Below are 24,174 nucleotides of genomic sequence, written 5' to 3' on the forward strand. Positions count from 1 at the left end.
GTGATCATAATATGATACATTATAACTTGTTCTGTAATAAGGGAACCTCTCTAGGGGCCACAAAAACAATGAACTTTAGGAAGGCAAAGTTTGATCAACTCAGTGAAGCCCTTAAAGGGGTGCTCCGCCCCTAGACATCTTATCCCCTATACAAAGGATAGGGGATATGATGTCAGATCGCTGTGGTCCCGCTGCTGGGGAGCCTCGGGATCCCCGCTGCGGCACCGCGCTATCATTAAAGCACAGAGTGAGTTCGCTCTGTGCGTAATGACGGGCGATACAGGGACAGAGCAGCGTGGCATCATGGCTCCGCCCCTCGTGATATCACAGCCCGTCCTCTTATTGCAAGTCTATGGCAGGGGGCATGACGACCGCCACGCCCCCTACCATAGACTTGTATTGAAAGGGGCGGGCCGTGACATCACGAGGGGCAGAGCCGTGACGTAACTATGCTCTGGCCCCTGTATTGCCCGTCATTACGTGCAGAGCGAACTCACTCTGTGCTGTAATGATAGCGCAGTGCCGCAGTGGGGATCCCGAGGCTCCCCAGCAGCGGGACCGTGGCGATCTGACATCTTATCCCCTATCCTTTGGATAGGGGATAAGATGTCTAGGGGCGGGGTACCCCTTTAACAATCTAAAATGGGATAATGTTCTCAAAAACAAAAATACTGACACTAAATGGGAGACTTTTAAGAATATTTTTAATTCTCACTGTAAGATATATATACCTTTTGGGAATAAAAGGGTCAGGAATAAATGAAAACCATGGATGAATAAAAATGTTAAGGGGGCAAAAAATGACAAAAATAAAGCATTTGAACTACTAAAACAGGACGGCAGGGACGAAGCATTAAAAAGCTATAGAGAAAAATGTAAAATATGAAGAAAAAAAAACAGTTAAAAGCCGCAAAAATAGACACAGAAAGTCTCCTTGCCAAAGAGAGTAAAACTAACCCCAAAATGTTCTTTATATAAATAGCAAAAAGGTTAAAAATGAAAGTGTTGGCAAAATGATGAGGAAGAAATTATAGACGGGGAACAGGAAGATGCAAATAAATTAAACAAATTCTTCTCCACTGTATTTACCGAGGAAAATGAAATGCCAGGTGAAATACAACAAGATAAGGTAAACTCCCCAGCACAGGTTACAGTAAAGTGTCGCCTACAAAAAAATCTAAATGGACAAATCACCAGGTCCCGATGGCATTCACCCCTGTGCTTTAAAGGAATTAAAGAAAAAAACTTTTTTTTATATATATATATCAACTGGCTCCAGAAAGTTAAACAGATTTGTAAATTACTTCTATTAAAAAATCTTAATCCTTTCATTACTTATGAGCTTCTGAAGTTAAGGTTGTTCTTTTCTGTCTAAGTGCTCTCTGTTGACACCTGTCTCGGGAAACGCCCAGTTTAGAAGAGGTATGCTATGGGGATTTGCATCTAAACTGGGCATTTCCCGAGACAGGTGTCATCAGAGAGGACTTAGATAGAAAAGAACAACCTTAACTTCAGAAGCTCATAAGTACTGAAAGGATTAAGATTTTTTAATAGAAGTAATTTACAAATCTGTTTAACTTTCTGGAGCCAGTTGATATATATATAAAAAAAGTTTTTTCCTGGAAATGTAATGTAATATTAAACTATATAGTGACAGGGACGATTCCCCAGGACTGGCGCATAGCAAATCTGGCGCCAATACTTAAAAAGGGGTCTAAAGGTGACCCCAGGAATTATAGACCTGTTAGTTTAACCTCCGTTGTATGTAAATTGTTTGAGGGTTTTCTAAGAGATGCTATTTTGGAGTATCTTGATAAAAATAAATGTATGACTCCATATCAGCATGGCTTTATGAGGGGTCCTGTCAAACTAACCTGATCAGTTTTTATGAAGAGGTGAGCTCCAGACTGGACCAGGGGGAATCGCTGGATGTCCTATACCTTGATTTTTCCAAAGCATTTGATACAGTGCCACATAAAAGGTTGGTGCATAAAATGAGAAGGATTGGGCTGGGGGAGAATGTGTGTAAGTGGGTAAGTAACTGGCTCAGTGATAGGAAACAGAGGGTGGTTATTAATGGTAATTATTCTGATTGGGTGACTGTTACTAGTGGGGTACCACAGTGGTCCGTTTTGGTTCCTGTTCTATTTAACATATTCATTAATGACCTAGTAGAGTGGTTGAATAGTAAAGTGTCAATCTTTGCAGATGATACTAAACTCTGTAAAGTTAATAAAGGGGTATTCCGGGCAAAAATATCTATCCAAAGGATAGGGGATAAGATGTCTGATTGCGGGAGGGGGGGACCCTACTGGGACCCCCCGCAATCTTCCTACAGCACAAGCATTCTATGCGGGGCTGCGTCTCAAGTTCCGGAAACCTCAGGATGGCCGTCACTCCCCCTCTCATAGACATGAATGGAGGGGGCGTGGCATGACGTCATGTCCCCAGTCCCAGAAACCCAGTTCCAAAACTCTGCCCCGGACAGAATAAGATAGGGGATAAGATGTTTTTTCCCAGAATACCCCTTTAACACAATAGAGGACTGTGCACTGTTACAAATGGATCTGGATAAAGTTGGAGGTTTGGGCTGGGAAGTGGCAGATGAGATTCAACACTAATAAATGTAAGGTAATGTACATGAGGAGGAAACATCCGGGCTGGTATTATGTATTAAATGGGAGAACACTTGGGACAACTGATATGGAGAAGGACATAGGAGTCTTAGTTAACAGTAAATTTAGCTGTAGTGACCAGTGTCGGGCAGCTGCTGCCAAGGCAAATAAAATCATGGGGTGCATCAGTAGGGGCATAGATGCCCATGACAAAGAAATAATCCTACTGCTGTACAAATCACTAGTCAGGACACATATGGGATAGTGTGTACAGTACTGGCCACCAGTGCACAAGAAAGATGTAGGAGTGCTAGAGGAGTGCTGGAGACATTCAAATATGCCATCTAAAGTGCTTCTTAAGTGTTACATCAAGAATTATACCAGAATTGAACCAGAAGGGAACAAAAGGGAACTAACTCAACATTATAACTACAAAAGTAAGTCACTCTTTTTCAGAAAAACAAAAAAAACATGCACTCACTTATTACTTACATCATTGCGATACATTTTCTCTTCTATCCCCCACCGATTTCTCCGGTGGACTCTATATACATCTGTCCATGCCTCCTTCCCTCACCTATGTATTGCTTGCATGCACTGCTCACCATCATAAACCACTCAAAGTCACCTCATTGCATGGTACAGCACAGAAGTCGCTCCATCACTTCCCCCAGCCATCTGCTCTCCCTCTTCTTTCTTCTGCTTTTAGCTGCTGGGGACATTGCTCCTAACCCTGGCCCACCTTTTACAAATATTTGCTCTACACTACCTGCCTCTTGCGGAACCACTACAAACTTTAACTGCGCTCTTCTAAACTCTCGATCTGTGTGCTATAAGCTCACCCAGATTCATGATTTATTTCTCACTAATTCTCTTAATCTGCTGGCTCTCACAGAAACATGGATACAACCTTCTGACACTGCTTCTCTCGCTGCTTTATCTTATGGTGACCTTCACTTTTCCCATACCCCTAGATCTGACACCAGGCATGGTGGAGGAGTTGGGGTGCCTTTAGCTCAACAATGCACTTTTCAAGTCATTCCCCCATTACCCTCACTCACATTTCCCTCTTTTGAGGTCCACACCCTCACTCTCTTCCGCCCATTGTCTCTCAGAGTGGCGGTCATCTATCGTCCTCCTGGTCCTCCCCAAATATTCCTGGATCATTTTGCCACCTGGCTCCCTCACTTTCTTTCCTCAGAAACACCTACACTCATCATAGGTGATTTTAATATCCCCATTGATACCCCAATCTCCTCTTCTGCCTCTCGGCTTCTGTCTCTAACCTCCTCCTTTGCCCTTTCACAGCTTACTGACTCTCCCACACACAAGGATGGGAATACACTGGACTTGATCTTCTCTAGACTTTGCTCTGTCTCTAAATTCCCTAATTCTCCATTTGAGCTCTCTGACCACAACCTTCTCTCTTTCTCTATCAGTAACTCCTATCCTCTTCCAGACTCTCCAACCTTGTACACTTACAGAAACCTGCGTGCCATAAACACCAGTCAACTTATAGACATTCTACAATCTTCACTATCACCAATCTCTTCTCTCTCCTGCCCTAATCTAGCAGCCAAACATTACCATGACACTCTAAAGTCTACCCTGGATCAAATGTCACCCTCTAAAACACGAACCACCCGACACAGACCGCAGCAACCCTGGTGCACGCTAACAACCCGCTTTCTCAGGCGATGCTCTAGGTGTGCTGAACGTCTGTGGAGGAAAACTAAGACTTCTTCAGACTTTCTGCACTATAAAGTCATGCTTAAATCCTATTACTCCGCTCTTCATCTCGCCAAACAAACATATTTTACCTCCCTCATCTCCTCTCTGTCTAACAACCCAAAACGCCTTTTTGGCACGTTCAACTCTCTCCTTCGGCCTAAAGTACAGACCCCAATCACTGATCTCTGTGCTGAAGACCTGGCCAAATACTTGAAAACTAAAATCGATGACATTCGTGATGAAATCCTCTCCCAGTCCCCTAAAAGTTCTGATCCAATTCCCAGCCACGTCTCCTCTTCATCACTCTCAGTTTTTGAGCCTGTAATGGAGGATGAGGTTTCCAGGCTCCTCTCCTCCGCCCGCCCCACTACCTGCTCTAGTGACCCCATGCCTTCACACCTCATCCAGTCTCTCTCTCCTGCTATCAGCTGTCACCTAACTAAAATCTTTAACCTCTCCCTCTCTTCTGGGGTCTTTCCCTCCTCCTTCAAACACTCTATCATAACCCCACTATTGAAAAAACCATCTCTGGACCCGTCCTGTGCAGCCAACTATCGACCCCTCTCAAATCTCCCCTTTATCTCCAAACTCCTGGAACGCTTGGTCTACTCCCGCCTTATCCGCTATCTCTCCGAGAACTCTCTCCTTGACCCCTTACAGTCTGGTTTCCGCTCCCTTCACTCCACAGAAACGACCCTAACCAAAGTCACTAACGATCTTCTGATGGCTAAATCAAATTGCAATTTCTCTTTACTGATTCTCTTGGACCTGTCTGCGGCTTTTGACACTGTGGATCACCAACTCCTCCTCAGTAGTCTCCACTCCATCGGTCTCAAGGACTCTGCTCTCGCCTGGTTTTCCTCCTATCTCTCTGGACGCTCCTTTAGCGTCTCACTTTCTGGCTCTACTTCTTCTCCTCTTCCCCTTGCTGTCGGGGTTCCCCAGGGATTGGTCCTGGGTCCTCTACTCTTTTCACTCTACACATCCCCCAATGGAAAAACAATCAGTAGATTTGGTTTCCAGTACCACCTCTATGCTGATGACACCCAACTCTATACCTCTTCCTCCACCATCACCCCTGCACTCCTACAAAATACCAGTGACTGTCTCTCTGCCCTCCCAGACATCATGTCCTCTTTATATCTGAAACTAAATCTTTCTAAAACAGAACTTCTTGTTTTTTCTCCATCAACTGATACTGTACCTAACCCTGACATTTCCATCTCGGTATGTGGTACTACCATAACTCCCGGGCAGCAGGCTCGCTGTCTTTGAGTTATACTTGACTCTGATCTGTCTTTCACTCCCAATATTCAGTCTCTTTCACTTTCTTGTCACCTGCATCTCAAAAACATTTCCAGAATCTGCCCGTTTCTCACTACTGAAACTGCTAAAACTCTCATTATTGCTTTGATTCACTCCCGCCTCGACTACTGTAACTCTTTACTAATAGGCCTTCCTTTCTCCAAACTCTCTCCTCTCCAGTCCATCCTTAATGCCACAGCCAGACTCATCTTCCTCTCCAGCCGCTACACCGACGCCTCCTCCCTGTGCCAGTCACAACACTGGCACTACACTACACTATACATCTTCTATAACGCGAATTTCTCACTCCTGTCTCCAAGACTTCACTCTGGAATGCTATCCCTCAATCCCTCAGACTCAACAACAACATCAATAGTTTGAAACGTGGCCTAAAAACACATCTCTTCAGACAGGCCTACAACATTCTTTAATTGGCCTCAACATATCCCCACACCTCTTGTTTGAAGAGTATTGTGTAATATTATGTCTGATACTTGTATTTGATTGTACCCCATAACTGTAAGCGCTGCGGAATCTGTAGGCGCTATATAAATAAATAATAATTAAAAAAAAAGAGGGTTCAAAGATGGGAAACCAGAGTAATACAGGGAATGGGAGGACTACAGTACCCAGAAAGGTTAACAGAATTAGGGTTATTTAGTTTAGAAAAAAGAAGGCTTAGGGGCAACCTAATAACTATGTATAAATATATCAGGGGACAGTACAGAGATCTCTCCCATGATCTATTTATACCCAAGACTGTATCTATAACAAGGGGGCATCCTCTACATCTTGAGAAAAGAAGGTTTCTACACCAGCTTAGAAAGGGATTCTTTATTGTAAGAGCAGTGAGACTGTGGAATTCTCTGCCAGAGGAGGTGGTCATGGTGAAGAGTTCAAAAGGGGCTGGATGGATTTATGTAGAGTAAAAACAAATCACTGGTTATGGACAGAAGGTTGATCCGGGGATTTATTCTGACTGCCATATTTGGAGTCGGGAAGGAATTTTTACCTCTAGTATGAGTTTTTTTTTGTGCCTTCCTCTGGATCAACTCAGTAGACTCATTAGGGTTATAGGTTGAATGTGATGAACTCTGGTCTTTTTTCAACCTTATGAACTAAGTTACTATGTTACTATTATTAAAGCATTAAAATGCCCTAATAATATTTATTAAACAGCTACAACCTATAGTGGATGCATTTGTCATGGAAGCCTTTCTTCAACTTCTTATGCAATAGTTTTAGCACTGATAGATAGCATAGATGAGGGCCATGGGGATCTTCAGAATAGGACAATTCAAGTAAAAGGTATCTAAGAGGAAGTGAAGCTCCAACACTGTACAAAAACTGAACTATCATTTTTGCCCGTTATAAAAACTCTATAGGGGGGATATTGAAAGAATTTAGCGCTGCTTTTTTTACGTATTTATGAAAATTTTTCCTGAGACACACATTAGTAGCGAGTCGACACAAGATTTCTACTTTGCACCAGGCTTATTACTTTTTTTCTTTTTAAATGGCAGTGGCCATGGTAAAGGGGTGGGGTTTAAACTCCACCAAAAAGGTGATAATATGATAAAAATGTCTTCATGTTAACAAAGGTAGTAAGTAGGTGTTGCAGACTTAGAGCAGACAGTGTAAGATGCCCCAGATTTTGGAACAGCCTGAGTCACTGTTTACAATCTGGAGAATTATTAGACTATGTTCACACGGAGGAATGATTTTCAAGGCGGACATTTAAGAGGCAGCAGGCATCAACAGAAAATTACACAGAAAGAGTTGACAAGTCAATTCTTTTTGCGGAGGCTGGAATCAGAATTTCCATGGCAGTGTTTCATCAGGCCTTGCTTGGAAATTTCCCTGTGCACAGAACATCTTATCCATTATTCAAAGAATAGGGGATAGGTGTCAGATCGCCAACTGGGACTGACCCCCCCCCCCCCCCCCCCTGGCAAACGGAGCCGAGGTTGCTCTGTGCACAGAGAGAGTCAGGGTGCTGGGCAGGAGATCGTGGGGGCCCCAGCGGTCAGACCCCCATGATCAGACACTTATCCCCTATGCTTTGTTTAGGGTATAAGATGTTCTGCACTTGAGTACCACTTTAAAATAAGTCTACATTTCCTCAGAAAGAGACAGTTTTTAGCTTATGTCTTTTTACAGTTACATGGATGTGCAGAAACTTCAGTGATTTCTTCCATATAAACTGCCATGTAAAATTATTTATGTTGCACTTGTAATATGGATAACTGTAAAACTTATATCAGGGCTATGTCCACAATCATAATAGTAATTTTTGTCCATACATTATTTATAAATAATAAGAAAGAATGCCAGCGTGGATGAAGTGAAAAGCAGAATCCTGTGTATTTTGTAAACGTCCGGAGACACAAGGTGAACATGAAGTGACGCGTTTCAGGCGATACTGCCCTTAGTCATACATTTATAAATGCACAAAAGAGAACTGGAAATCAAACTATTTCCTGCTTACCATCCACCCTTAATAGTAGGGATAACCATATGAAGAATGTATGTGTAATATAAAAGGCTAAGCGCATACGATGGTATGTTGAAATGAAATGCAAAAAGTATAATTGTATGAAAACCAACTGGAAATGAGTCACAAACATTCACATACAATTTATATATGAATGAATGTGTCAGCTCCACATGTTAATCACATCATCATTCTGCAGCCTAAGGAGATACCTTGAACAGTGCACACAAAATAAGCTGCATGCTTGGGTTACAGTGAAACAGAAATATTGCCAAAGGGCTCAGCTACTGGTCCCAAATCTGTGTTGCCAATGTAAACAAGTGTCAAATGCAAAACAATAAATAACTAAAAAGGCCAAAGTGTGATACATTTCCTTAATGTAAAAACATTCACAAAACTTGGTAGTATTCTAAAAATGTAATCATAACACCAGTGCGGTCCCGCTTATATAATGCACGATGCATGTGGAGGTTCAAGGCAGCATAGCTTAATCAGATAAGTAAAAACTCCAGCGCTGTAGCTTCTTAGCACCAGAGCCCAAAATGTGTGTTCTCTAAGTTAGCCAAGTCTAAATGAAGAAACTATTGTTTTAGTGTGCTGGATTTTTTCCTTATCTAATAAAAATAGAATGTTCCGCAGCTATTAAAGCAGGTATCTTAATGTCTTCCATAATTTGATGAAAGCGCTAAACTTAGAAATGTAGGCATTTAAATTCTTTCAAATTGTTGCAACAACATATACAGCAACTGTGTTGCATATGAAAAACTAGTATAAAATAAATAAATAAATAAATAAATAAATAAATAAAAAAACAGAATTCAGCATTTACATAGCTTTTAGGCTAGAATTCCACTGAGGTTTTTTTCCCCCAGCAAAAACGCCAGGAAAAACTGCCAGGAAAACTGCCACGGATTTTCCTTGCATTTTGGCAGTTTTTCTGGCGTTTTTCCTGGTGTGTTGAAATAGCCAGTTTTGTCCCCTGAGACAGTTTTTTCACTGCCTTCAGGTACAACTCTGTGGGTCGGATGCTCAGCACCCGGTCCACAGAGTGTAAGGAGATGAGGAGGGATGTACAACATCACTACTCACCTCCCCCGGCCGTATAGTATACAGGGTGGCATAGTGTACACGTGTATACTATACAGGAGCCGGGAATCCTGTCACCAGACTGACCGGACTCCCTGCTCCTATAGCCCTTTGGGCGCTATACAGAATATACAGCTATCTATATCTACAGATAGCTGTATATAGTGTATACAGAACAGGAGGTCCACTAACCTTCCTCGCTCCCTGTCCCCGTTGGGTCCGTGTAGCTCTGCCCCCTAGTGATTACATCATTAGGGGCCGGAGCTACAGACAGGAGTCAGGCTAGTAAGGGTCTGAAGCTCTGTTCAATTGTCCATTTTGTATAATGTGAACAGACCCTTCTGGGAGTGTCTACAAAGACAGGGAGACTCCAGCTGTTGCTAAACTACAACTTCCAGCATGTCCAGACTGCCAAAGGCTGTCTGGGCAAGCTGGGAGTTGTAGCTTTGCGCCAATTGGAGGCTCCCTGTTTGGGAAGACATTGCATTATGGGCGCTCTCCCCAGCGGAGAGTGCCAAAAATGTACTAACCAATTTTTTGTGTTTTTTTTCCTTCTCGTTTCAGATCCGTGTATGCAGAGGATTACGGCGGATGAACTGGATTTTTTTCTTTTAATAAAATGGTTAACGAGGGCTGTATTTTTTTTAAATAAAATAGTTTTTCCAATGTGTTGTGTTTTTTTATTTTTATTGAATTTTCAGGCTTAGTAGTGGAAACCGGTCTTATTGACGGAATCCATAACTAAGCCAGGGCTTAGCGTTAGCCCCAAAAACAGCTAGCATTAACCCCCAGTTATTACCCCGGTACCAATCGCCACAGGGGTGTCGGGAAGAACCAGTACCAACAGGCCTGGAGCGTCAAAAATGGCGCTCTGGGCTTAGGCGGTAACAGGCTTGTGTTATTTAGGCTGGAGAGGGCCAGTAACATTGGTCCTCGCCCACCCTGGTGATGTCAGGCTGTTACTGCTTGGTTGGTATCTGGCTGAAAATGAAAATACGGGGAACCCTATGCATGTTTTTTTATAAAATAAATTTTAAAAAAACATAGGGTTCCCCGTATGTTCATTCTCAGCACAATACCAACCAAGCAGCAACAGCCTGACATTATCAGGGTGGGCGAGGACCATTGTTACTGGCCCTCCCTAGCCTAAATAACTCCAGCCTGTTACCGCCTAGGCGCAGGAGCACCATTTTTGACGCTCCAAGCCTTTTGTTACCGGCTCTTCCCAGCACCCCTGTGGAGGTGGGTACCGGGGTAATAATTGGGGGTTAGCGCTAGCTGTTTTTGGGGGTAACACTAAGCCCCGGCTTAGTAATGGATTCCGTCTATTAGACAGCTTCCATTACTAAGCCTGAAAATTCAATAAAAAAAAAAAACACAACACATTGGAAAAATTATTTTATTTTAAAAAACACTCACCCACAACCATTTTATTAAAATAAAAAAAAATCCAGTTCATCCATCGTAATTCATCGAATCCGCCGTAATCCTCTGCATACACGGATCTGAAACGAGAATTTTTTAAAAAATGGGTTAGGACATTTTTTGCACTCTCCGCAGGGGAGAGCACCCATAATGCAATGCCTTCCCAAACAGGGAGCCTCCAATTGGAGCAAAACTACAACTCCCAGCATGCCCAGACAGCCTTTGGCTGTCTGGGCATGCTGGGATTTGTAGTTTAGCAACAGCTGGAGTCTCCCTGTCTGGTAAGACACTGGCAGAAGGCTCTGTTCACATTATACAAAACGGACAATGTTAACAGAGCCTTATACCCTTACCAGCCTGGATCCCGTCTGTATCCCAGCAGAGCTACACGGACCTGCGGGGACTAGAGGGAGGTAAGGGGACTTCTTCATCTTCTGTATACACTATATACAGCTATCTATAGATAGCTGTATATATTGTATACTGCCCATGGGGTTAACCTACACTGTCCAGCAGTGTAAGTTAACTCTTCCCTTGCCGGGCTGGCTTAGCGCACAGCTCAGCAAGGGGTTAAGTGAGCCAGCAATGTGTATACTATATACACATTGCAGGCTCACTGTAAGTTCTTGCTGGGCAGTAGATATACAATGTATATCTACTGCTCAGCATCAGCTGTTCTCTCGGCTCTGTAGCCATGAGCACAGCTGAGTCCCAACAGTCACTTCAGGAGGATCGCAGCAGGTGTCAGGAAAAGGTACATCCGCTGTGATCTGTCCCTTAGTGCAGGTACTACTACTCCCCACATGGAGCACACTCTGCTCCATGCTGGGACCTGTAGTACCTGCATTAATAGACAGATCGTAGCGAGTGTAACTTCTGACACCCAATGCGATTGTCCTGTATAATGTATAGATGTGGGCGGCCGTTCTTCTATGGTCCCCTGCACTGAAGTACATATACACCTATTCATACTTCCCACAGAATTGTGATTGGCTGGAACTATCTGGCCAATCACAGCTCTCTGCGGGAAATATGAATAGGTGTATATATACGGCAGTGCAGGGGACCATAGAAGAGCGGCTGGCCGCATCTATACATTATACAGGAACATCGCAAAGGGGCGATCTGTGAATTAATACAGGTACTACTACTCCCATCATGGAACAGTGTGTTCCATGCTGTGAGTAGTAGTACTACCTAAAAAATGTAAAAAAAATAGTTAAAAAAACACACACACACACACTACACTTTTATTATTGTCGGCTACATTTTTAATGCTCTGCCCGCCCACATAAATTGATCCCTGTTTAAAAATTAATAAAAATGTCGTTCTAAAAAAAATACAATTCGTTAAATACAATTTTTTCCATCACTACTATATCTTTTTAATTTTTTTTTTATGATACCCTATGACATTTTATTAAAAAAGGTATCTACATCACTTTTTTTTTTGGTGCGTTAAAGTCCAACAAAGAATAAAAAACGCCTGCAAAAACGCCACAAATTCTGTGCAAAAAACGCCAAACTAGGTTTTGTCGGGCGTTTTGAAAAACCAGCCTCTGAGCCCAAAATTGCTGAAAAACACCAAAAGGCTTAAAAAAATACCAAACTGAAAAACGCCAGGTGGATATGGCATTTTGCAGTTTACTATTGACTTGCAGCTAACATCTGAACGCTGCGGGTTTCTTTTTGCAGAAAAAACGCCGTGTGGGAAAATTGGTGTTTTTTAACAGCGTTTTTGCAAAAAAATCCTCAGTGGAATTCCAGCCTTGCTCTGGCAATATATGTAATATTTTATTAGCTTTTTTTCTGCAAAAATGTCATAAAATATATTTTTAGAAAATCAGAAACTTTAACCCCTTAAGGACTCAACCCATTTTGGCCTTAAGGACTCAGACAATTTAATTTTTACGTTTTCATTTTTTCCTCCTCACCTTCTAAAAATCATAACTCTTTTATATTTTCATCCACAGACTAGTAAGAGCACTTGTTTTTTGCGCGACCAGTTGTCCTTTGTAATTACATAACTCATTATATCATAAAATGTATGGCGCAACCAAAAAACACTATTTTTGTGGGGAAATTAAAAAGAAAAACGCAATTTTGCTAATTTTGGAAGGTTTCATTTTCACGCCGTACAATTTAAGGTAAAAATGATGTGTGTTCTTTATTCTGAGGGTCAATACGATTAAAATGATACCCATTATTACATACTTTTATATTATTGTTGTGCTTAAAAAAAATTACAAACTTTTTAACCAAATTAGTACGTTTATAATCCCTTTATTTTGATGACCTATAACTTTTTTATTTTTCCGTATAAGCGGTGGTATGAGGGCTCATTTTTTGCGCCATGATCTGTACTTTTTTTTGATACCACATTTGCATATAAAAAACTTTTAATACATTTTTTATAATTTTTTTTAATAAAATGTAGTAAAAAAGTAGCAATCTTGGACTTTTTTTTTTTTAACGTTCACGCCGTTCACTGTACGGGATCATTAACATTTTATTTTAATAGTTCAGACATTTATGCACGCGGCGATACCAAATATGTCTATAAAATTAATTTTTTACGCTTTTTGGGAGTAAAATAGGAAAAAACGGATGTTTTACTTTTTTATTGGGGGGAGGGGGTTTTTCACTTTTTTTTTACTTTTACATTTTTTTACTTTTTTTTTTACACTTGAATAGTCCCCATAGGGGACTATTCATAGCAATACCATGATTGCTAATACTGATCTGTTCTATGTATAGGACATAGAACAGATCAGTGTTATCGGCTATCTTCTGTTCTGGTCTGCTCGATCTCAGACCAGAGCAGAAGACGCCGGGAGCCGGAAGCAGGAAGGTGAGGGGACCTCCGTGCGGCGTTCTGAATGATCGGATCCCCGAAGCAGCGCTGCGGGCGATCCGATCATTCATTTAAATCACGCACTGCCGCACATGCCGGGATCTGTATTGATCCCGGCACCTGAGGGGTTAATGGCGGACGCCCGCGAGATCGCGGCCGTCGGCCATTGCCGGCGGGTCCCTGGCTGTGATCAGCAGCCGGGATCAGCCGCACATGACACGGGCATCGCTCCGATGCCCGCGGTTATGCACAGGACGTAAATGTACGTCCTGGTGCGTTAAGTACCACCGCACCAGGACGTACATTTACGTCCTGCGTCCTTAAGGGGTTAAAGACACAAACACACACACACATATATATGTACACAAGAATATAATGTTTTTGATGGAGTTTAGTCACTAAGGGGGACATGTATCAATGTTGGTGTAGGTAGATGTCTTTTTTAGATCATTTTGGTTGGTGTAAATTTGGTGCAATTGCACCAAATTTACAATACTTGTGCAAGGCACATGATAAATTTTGTGCAAAGTTCTAAATTTACACACAGTTCTACTTGTACACCTGATCTACACCTCATGGGAAAAGTAGACACAGGGATTTTGCTCTATTGCTTTGAGGCTCGGATTCCATAGTTTTTTTTGTCCACCAGCAAAAATGCTGGGAAAACTGTCACAGCTTTTTCTTGCGTTTTTTCTTGCATTTTTGCTGGTGTGCAGAAACAATCATTTTTTTTACCCTGTGGCGATTTTTTTTCACTGCCTTCGGGTACCACTCTGTGGGTCAGATGCAGAGCGCCCGGCCCACAGAGTGTAAGAAGGTGAGGAGTGATGTATAGCATATACATATACAGGGTGCAGAGAATCACTACTTACCTCCGCCAGCTGTAAAGTATACAGGGGTGCATTGTGTACCCATGTATACTATACAGGAGCTCAGCAAGGAAAGCAATAACCCACGTTGCTGAGCAGTTCTGGGTTAAGTCTTTGTGCGCTATCATGTATATACAACCATCCATAGATGACTGTATATACAGGATACAGTAGGCAGACGTCAACAATTGGGGGCTTCCTGTTACACTGTAGTATGGGCGCACTCCCCAGGGGAGAGTGACAAAAATATAATAACCTTTTTTTCCCTTTTCTTCTCATTTCAGATACGTGAATGCAGAGGACTACGTCAGATTCGGTGGATTGTGACAATGACCAGTGTTTTTTTTTATGTCAATAAAAGGGTTATTGAGGGCTGTGGGGGAGTGTTTTTTAAATAAAAAATTTTTTTCAATGTGTCGTGTTTTTTATAATTGAATTTTTCAGGCTTAGTAGTGGAAGCCGTCTTGTAGACAGAATCCATTACTAAGCCAGAGCTTAGTGTTAGCCACAAACCAGCTAGTGCTAACCCCAATTATTACCCCGGTACCCACCACCCCAGGGGTGCCGGGAAAAGCCGGTACCAACAGGCCCGGAGCATCAAAAAGGCTGTTTCTGCTTGGTTGGTATCTGTCTGATACTGAAAATAGGGGGAACCTATGCTTTTTTTAAATTTATTTATTTATTTTAAAAGAAAAGCATAGTGTCCCCGTATTTTCATTCTCAGCCAGATACAAACCAAGCAGAAACAGCCTGACGTTATCAGGGTGGGCCAGGACCATTGTTACTGGCCCTCCCAGCCTAAATAATGCCAGCCTGTTACCACAAAGCCCAGGTGTGCAATTTTTGACGCTCTGGGCCTGTTGGTACCAGCTCTTGAGTACCAGGGTAATAATTGGGGTTAGCGCTAGCTGTTTTTGATGCTAACGCTAAGCCCTGGCATAGTAATGGATTCTGTCTACAAAATGGCTTCCACTACTAAGTCTGAAAATTCAATTATAAAAAACATGACACATTGAAAAAAAAATTATTTTTTATAAAAAACACTCCCCCACATAAAAAAAACGCTGGTCATCATCGCAGTCCACCGAATCTGACATAGTCCTCCGCATTCATGTATCTGAAATGAGAAGAAAAGAAAAACACAAAAAATGGGTTAGTATTTTTCTTTGCGCTTTCCTCTGGGAAGGGCGCACATAATGCAGTGTGTTCCTAAACAGGGAGCTGCCAATTGTTGCTAAACTACAACTCCCATCATGGGGGCTGTAGTTAAACAACAGCTGGAGACTCCCTGTTTGGGAACACACTGCCTGAAAGGCTCTGTTCCCATTATGCAAAACGCATAAATGAGAACAGAGCCATACTTACCACCCTGGCTTCAAACCTGGACTGTGTAGCTCCGCCCCCTAATGATGTCATCACTAGGGGGCGGAGTAGTAAAAGTTACAGGGGGTCTCAGGAATGAGACCCAGTGCGATCTGTCCCTCTGCCGATCTGTCCCTTGGACTACTACTCCCATCATAGGACATTTTGTGTCTAATGATGGGAGTAGTTGTAGTACCGCAGTGCTGAGGGACGGCACTTGCACATCCCCCGGCTGTGGGACACTATTGCTACTGTAAGGGATACTACTCCCATCATGGACAGACTCTGTCCATGATGGGAGTTGTAGTCCTGGGGCTGAGGTGCCGATTGCAGCAGGTCATTCTGCAGAGACCCACTGCAATCCGCAATTATTAATTTAAAAAGCCGACTCCTGTATACACTGTCATAATTCATAATCCCCGTTGCCGGAACACGGGAACTCTGGTTAATAACTATTCACTAATCAGAGCTCCCGTGTTCCAGCGGGGATTATGAATTATGAGAGCACATACAGAAGCCAGTGGCATGTGCTGCTTCACTGCGATACAGCTGTCATAATTCATAATCTCTGCCGAAACATGGGAGCTTTGATCGGTGAATAGTTATTAACCAATGAGAGCTCCCGTGTTCCGGCGGCGGGGACTATGAATTATGACAGTGTATACAGGAGCCGGCGCAGTGAAGCTGCATGTGCCGCCGGATTTTTAGCAAGAATTACCTGCTGCGATCTGCACCTCAGCCCCAGGACTACAACTCCCATCATGGACGGAGTCTGTCCCTGATGGGAGTAGTAGTCCTAACAGTCCCAATAGATTCCCGCAGCTGGGGGATGTGCAGGAGCCAGCCCCATGATGGGAGTAGTTGTAACCAGCAGCTAACCAGTTGTAGTATTGCAGTGCTGATGGCTGGCTCCTGCATCGTCCAGCGTACGACACTTTTCTACGCGTCCTTGCTACCACTCGTAAATTTTTTGTTGATTTTGGGAAAAAAAAGCGCAATTGCGCAAAAAAAAAATCTAAATTTTTTTTGCACAAATGATACATACCAGTCCACTGGATTAAGTTGTCTACAGTACACCAAACAGGTGACCACTTTAGAAAATCATCCACCAAAAAAAGTGCAGCTCAAATGCAAAAAAAGCGCAATTGCGCAAAATCTGTAGACATGAAAAGTAGTCTAAAGGCAATGATACATGTCCCCCTAAGAAGAAGAGATGTTGTCCACAGGCTTTAGTGAGATTTGTGAATATATAGCCTATAAAATATAACGGTATTGTTAAATAAAGTACAATATACTAAAATGTATGAACCCTGTAAGTACTTTATATCCTATAACTGTGGCTAGCATTTAGAGCAGGCATGCTCAGACATCATTTTCTGAGGCTCATTTTGAACACCTAACAGACATGTCAGGTAATATTTTGACCACATTTTTGGATGTTTTTTGTTGTAGCCCTCCCAAAAGTCTATGTTCAATTGGGCCTTTATTTTAGAGGTTAACATCCCAAAATATATCGTCCATTGCATGTCAATATTTTGGGACGAATCTGGACAGAAAAAAGGTACCCACACATACCATAATTTTATGGCTGAAAATATTTTGACTGCAAAACAGTCTTCATTTTCCCACAGCAGCTAACCACAATTCAGGATTTATTTTACCGTGCCGTGTGATACAAACTATGAGCTGTGATTGGTAGCAATCAGAAAACCAGACAGTTTTTGCCCTTTCAAAAATCAATATTTCCATTGGATTCAATAGATTCCAATGGGAAAAATGATGTCCCTTTAAGGGCCATTTTAAAATACTGTGCATGCACAGCCATACGTTTCAGTGCTCACTACTATGAAACATTTGAACTTGGTGGGAATTAAACAAATGAGTATAGGTTATTAATTTTATACTAACACAATAACAAGCATTATAATATTTTTTTCTAAATCTGGACAACATAGGATGATGATCCAAAAGCCCAATTGGAATTTGACCATTACAATATATTCGTCTCTAAGGCTAATAATTCCAGTTTATTGAAGTGCTCCACTTTTCTTACATCTGATTACTGACTACTTAATAACTGTAATAACACATAGGTAAATACACTGGACATAAACAGAAGTAATATTTGTATTCTACTTTAATATTATAGTTTAACATCTTCTATAAAAATTGTTATAGTTATTTAAAGACAGCTTTAGAAGTGCACTAGCTTCTAGTAAATATTCAATGTTGTAATTTATAGGAAAGATGAATGAAGTATACATTCTTACCCTGTGCGTTTTGTGATGGTTCCCAATGTCATTGGCTGCTTTATTTGAACGAGTGGTAGCACTACTGTCAAACTGGGAAGTGGTGAGAGTCGTGGGTTTCCTGGGTTATTATTGGTAAAATTATTGTAGCTTTCTTGACTGTTAAGTTTTCCTGTCAATAAGAACAAAAAACATGATATTTGCAGCAAAATAAATAAATAAATCATATAGAATACATATATTGAATAAAATAACCAGTATTCCAACACGCTGCTTAGTTCTCTTACCTATTTTATACACTTTAATAAGAAGGCATTCACATCATGTATCAGCTGTACAATTTAGTTATACATTGGAATACCGTCATGAATGTACAACATTAACCGTGTTGTGCCAGTAACATGACCATAGAAAAATTAATAAACCAAATGTAGTATCGTTATATACTATGATTTTATTTATCTTAAATAATGCTTGTATGAGCATAAAGTAGACCAAACGTAATCATAATATGAATGTTGAGTCTATCAAAGCTACTGCAATATACATTAAACAGTACCTCTCATTAACTTGATAAATGTTATAATCCTTCCAGTTCCCTGTCCCATCATGATAAACCACCCCCTGCCTTTATTTTTATTATTTTTTAAGTTTTCTACCTTGATATTGCTTTGTATTTTCTGCTCAGTCTCAGTCAGATTCACAGACTGGGAGGGGGAGTTATCCAGCAGGTGTGCATCATCTGAAGCCATACAGGGGAGAACCTCCTCCCTTACTCTGCAACCAACAGCAACTGGCAGTTAAGAGTGGGAGAAGCTGTGATTGGATAAGGCTGGTTACACCCCCTCAGCACTCCAGACTGCATTTCCTGTGTTTGGACTTCTGCCAGGCCAGCAGGTGTCCTAAGCCTGTGCAAAAGATGTGGGAAAATGTGCTCTGGACAAGTAGGGAGACACCTAGTGGCAGCTTTTTAAACACAAATAAAACATAGAAAACCTCATATTTTTCTTAACAGAGTAAATTAGAAAGATTTTTTTATTTACCATAAGGAGTGCAATAGCAAACATTGGTTTTAATGAGAGTGCCCATTTAAAATATACTACAAATTTAGGGAAAAATATGCTTCCCTGTGAGCACTAGTATTGCAGCAGTGGTGGTACGCAGCACTACTCCTATTAGGTCAAGAAAGAAATGGTAATGAAGTGACTATTGGACTTACACAGTTTAATTTAAATGTTTACAAAGAACTTCTAATTCAATTTTGTAAATTTAGCCAAGAAGCAATGGACCAATGTGGATGTGTGGGCAGGTCTTTTTTTGTGGTGCATTCATAGCCTGTCCACTCATTTTTTTACATTAATTAATTAATTAATTAATTTTGTTTTACCTTGGTACAAGCACACCACACAATTGGACCAGGTGTTTACTGCATAAGGGTTAGTTCCTATTTTTTCTCTCAGTCTGTTGTCTTGGAGCACATGGAAAAGTTTGAGCTTTTGATATCCTTTTACTTGGTTGTGGCGCCACAAGGCAGCCATTGTTGCTGCAGTGCTAAGCCTTTGTGGGGATATTACAGGGTTGCTGGGTTGTTCTGTCTAGACTTACATTGTAAATTTGTTTTGTTTAGCATACTCTTCTCCCAGCTAGTTCTAACTATCAGTAGCAGTCTGAACAACCAGACCCCAATCAAAATCAGAAAAAATTTGGCAATGATGACCAAAACAAGAAACAATGGGGGATATTTATTAAAACCTGTGTAAAGGAAAAGTGGTGCAGTTGCCAAAAGCAACCAATAAGAGTGCTTCTTTCATTTTTTCACAGCACTCTTTCCTGATTGGTTGCCGTGGGTAACTGCACCACGCTTTCTATGCACAGGTTATGATAAATCTCCCCCATGGTGTTGTTGTAGAAGATGTAGAAGGTGGTGGCTTAAGAATCAGCAACTGTTTCACATATAGGCCCAGATTTAGCAATCAGACTGAAACCAAAACTGCCTTGTTTTACCCATTAAAACCAATCACAGCTCAGCTTTCACATTTTAAAGAGCTCCAGTAACATGAAAGCTGAGCTCTGATTGGTTGTTGCGAGCAGACACTTTTGGTTTCAGACAGATTGATAATTGTGGACCATAATCTATAAGGCTGGGTGCACACTACGGAATTTTCAACTGAAATTCTGCTTCTGAATTTTGGTAAAAAATGTTGCTGTCTGAAGGTAAAATGCAGGTCAATTGGTTTTACATTAACCCATTCACACTGCGGAATCTTCAGGGCAGAATTTCCTTCCGGAAATACCAATCTAAAAATTCTGTCCATGCGGTCCTGGCCACACTTGGAATCTCCAGCCAGAATTTTTCCGGACAGATATTTTCAGTGTAAACCCGGCCTAAGAAAAGAGACAATGATAATCTTACAGAAAATATTTATTTTTGCTGCATGTTAATTAGGTTACCATACTAATTTGGTAAGGGTTAGGGCAGCAGAATTTAGGGAAAATTTCATATTTTGATTTTAGAGGTAAATATTGTGATTTTGATATGCAATTTCAATATGATAAACAAATGGTGAAATACCCCCCATGTCATACCGAATGTTTATCTCCCCCATTTCATGTTCTGTTCATCCCCCCCCTAATTTTATGTCCCATCCCCCCATTTCAATTCTATCCTTCCATCTGATATCCCCATTTCATATATATATCTAATATCTCATATCCACTCATTTCACTTCAATCTCCCCCATTTCATTTCCACACCCCCTATTTTACATCCCCCCCATTTCATGTGTATCCCCCCCCCATTTCATGTCCACACCCGCCATTTCATGTCTACCCCCCGGGCATTGATTGGCTGTGTGGGAAGGTCTTAAAGTAGACTGCTTGTCTCTGAAGAAGGAAGAAGACACCGGGACTGCACAAAGAGAAAGATATCTGCATATAATTGCAGTAATCGCAAATGGCTTATATTGAGATTCGATTGTTTTTGCAATAAGTGTTCAGCTCCAATTAAGGCCAATTTCCTATTCCAAAAAATATCACAACAAGCTATAAGAACACTCAGAGGCTACATTTACATACCAATCACCGGGTGTCTACCCATACATAGCACATGCACTGTGTTCAGAGAGCAAGAAAATAACGTTGTTATGAAAGGCTGATAATTAGAGATGAGCGAACTTACAGTAAATTCGTCACGAACTTCTCAGCTCGGCGGTTGCTGACTTTTCCAGCATAAATTAGTTCAGCTTTCCGGTGCTTCGGTGGGCTGGAAAAGGTGGATACAGTCCTAAGAAAGAGTCTCCTAGGACTGTATCCACCTTTTCCAGCCCACGGGAGCACCTGAAAGCTTTACCAATTTATGCAGGAAAAGTCAGCAACCGCCGAGCCGAGAAGTTCGTGACGAATTGAATTTACTGTAAGTTCGTTCATCTCTACTGATAATCTCACAGTATACGTGCCGGGAAATGTTGTGTCTAGAGATAAGTTAGAAAAGGAGACATCTCTATATGCCTATTATTAGAAGAAATACATGCTATTGGTTGTATCAACTAAAATGTGCATTGTGACCAGCCTAAATGACACCTGGATATTTAGTAATTGCTGACCATCTATGTCACTTATATAAAGTTCAACAAGTAATAAAGCAATACAGATAAGTGCTTCTATAGAAATAGCAAGGACAGAATCCAAGTCACAGAAGAGCTGTATTTGAATGAACCTTTCATTAAAAAGAAAACAGCATTACTAACAAGCGGAGATTGATGTTTTTGATTAGAGAGGATTATTTCATGATTTAAATGCCATGAATAAAATCTGTTTTCCAAACAGACTAACAGTGTTTAACCTTTTGAGCACTAAACATGGATGCTGCTCATCTCAAGAACTCTTGCTCCAGCTATTGTTAACCACTCACAACCTTTCAGCCCCCAGACAGAAGAGGAAATGAGCTACAAATTACACAGGCTGGAGAGAAAGAAAAGCATGGAGAAGAAAGAAATTGGGAAAACGTGAAAGAGAAAGACCTGAATGAGCCTGTTCGTAATAAAATCAAAGTCCTTTAAATAGTCAAGAAACAGTGAGTTAAAGAGTTTAGATCATTAACTAGTTTTTGGGTTCACAATAATGCCAGGAGATGTTGGCTTTTGTCCTTAATCAAAGAGGAGCCATATTGGGTATTAAGTTCCTAAATAACTGGTGCATTCTTTAGTACATATAACAGAAATCCCAGGCCTGATCCGTACAATCCTGGCTTCAAGAGGGTCCTTAAAATTTCAAAACAGCTACACCCCCAGCGCAGCCACCTTTTTACATGGAAGAATAACAGCATAGAAATGGATTTCTCACAGGAAGCTGCCCTGAAATACCATAATGGTACTTGATATGGAAAGAAAACAGCCAAAGGAAGAAGGCAGGAAAAATCTCTTAATGAAGTTTGGTCTTCAAGAAATAAATGCTTCTGTGCTTTTTTTTAAGAAGAAAAAAAAAAGTAAGATTTTCTGTAAAAAGATATATATATATATATATATATATATATATATATATATATATATAAAGGTAAAACTACATAGAACTCAAGCAACCAATTCACAAGAAACCAAACAGAAGTGGAAAGGACACAGTTCAGGCTAGAGGAAGACAAGTATACATGAGAAATGTTGTAGCAGCATAATTACTGTTTAAATACCCGTGTGTTAGTCCACATTACGTACAAATAAGTATGTGTAACGCTTAAGAAAACACACGGAAAGTGTCTAAATTCCCAAGTAAAACTTTAACCATTGTAATAATTATGGTATGTTGACATTACACTTATTTGTTAATGATTTAGGCCCAGGTGAAAGTTTAATGGTTTTCATGGTGCTTGTCTGCAGCGCTTCTAAAGGATTCATTTATCTCTCGAGACAGAGGCAAAATAAATAGTGAGCACTGCACATGACAGAGGACGACAGCGGACAGAAATTCTTTTCAAATTACAACAATTCTGCAATTACTCGTATAACTAGAGGATGATTTCAGGTAATTGCGATGGTTACACTGTTATTATAATGTACTACAGGAAATCATAGGAAATTTGCTAGCCCACAGAAAGTTTATTCCAGGTAAAAAGGACTTTTTATGTTAGCAGAAAAAAAAGAGTTTCAAGTGCACTACATAATGCATGTCTTCTTGCCAGGTGCACAGAATGCTAGGAGCATTATTTCTAGAGTTTAGACTGCCATAACAAAATAACTTGTGTACAATTTCATGGTATTCAGGCACTATTTATTAAAGTTCATAGTTTTGTTGTTGTCTTCTTATAAAAAAAAAAAAAAACAGTTTATCATTTATGGTTTGCTAACATATTCATAAAGCTATTTCATATTCAAAATAATATTTAAAATATTTATTTTATACAGAACAATAGTCCTTTTTATTTATCCTTGATAACACGCCAACATTCATATTTATATGTATTGGCTTGACATATCACTTTCTGTAATTAAGAGATATTTTGTTGCTTACAATTGCATATAATGATCTTCCTGACTGTCTATAAAACCCCTACCGTAGTACCATCCATGTGGATAGATGTGGAATGTGCATTACCACCAAATGTGCAGGGAGCCACCCACTATTTGGCATTCTCACATCACAGATTTGATTTTGTAGAATGTATGCTATTTTAAATGGCAGCCAATACCATCTCTTTGCCATCTCAATTTGGTTAGTACCTCTGAAGTGAGATAGTAACCATCTATACCATTCCACCAAGGTAAAGGTCTTATGAAGGTTGAATAAGGCTGAAATAGTGTAACTGGTTCCCTACAGATCAATAAAGGGCAAACATCATCTTAGTTCTCTGCATAAAATGACCATTTACCTTTTTATAACATTTCTGCCTTGGACCATATTTTTTTACATACCATCTTTGACAATGGCCTTATATTACATCGACAAAATTGGTACTCTCGAGATCCCATTTCTTAAGGTTTGATGTATGGAAACAACATTATTTCTAGCTTTATGTTTACCTTAAAGGGAACCAATAAGCATATTTTAGCATATATAAAGCTTGGCAATACATTATATATGCTAAAATCATCATCCTCACCATCCCCGGGAGATGTTTGTGCCCCCCCAGGGATGGTAAAGGTATTAAGTCATAAAGTCCCCCCGGCCACTCGGCAAGTAGTCGCCTGGGCGGGGA

At 40.8% G+C, this 24,174-nt stretch overlaps 1 protein-coding gene across 6 annotated transcripts in view; it reads right to left on the minus strand.

Annotated features, from left to right (window-relative positions):
* The window catches only part of BCAS3 (BCAS3 microtubule associated cell migration factor), a 1,340,542-nt gene that overhangs the window by 753,903 nt on the left and 562,465 nt on the right, over nt 1–24,174 (minus strand). For all 6 annotated transcript variants that reach the window (XR_008888692.1, XM_056556703.1, XM_056556707.1 and 3 more), the window contains exon 16: nt 18,012–18,162. Coding sequence is in view for 5 of the 6 variants with exons in the window: in XM_056556703.1 (XP_056412678.1) it covers nt 18,012–18,162 (151 nt within the window). In the remaining variant the exon portion in view is untranslated. The remainder of the gene's footprint in view (nt 1–18,011; nt 18,163–24,174) is intronic.

Source organism: Hyla sarda, chromosome 2 (genome assembly GCF_029499605.1).
Source record: "Hyla sarda isolate aHylSar1 chromosome 2, aHylSar1.hap1, whole genome shotgun sequence".
In the NCBI taxonomy this organism is placed as follows: domain Eukaryota; kingdom Metazoa; phylum Chordata; class Amphibia; order Anura; family Hylidae; genus Hyla; species Hyla sarda.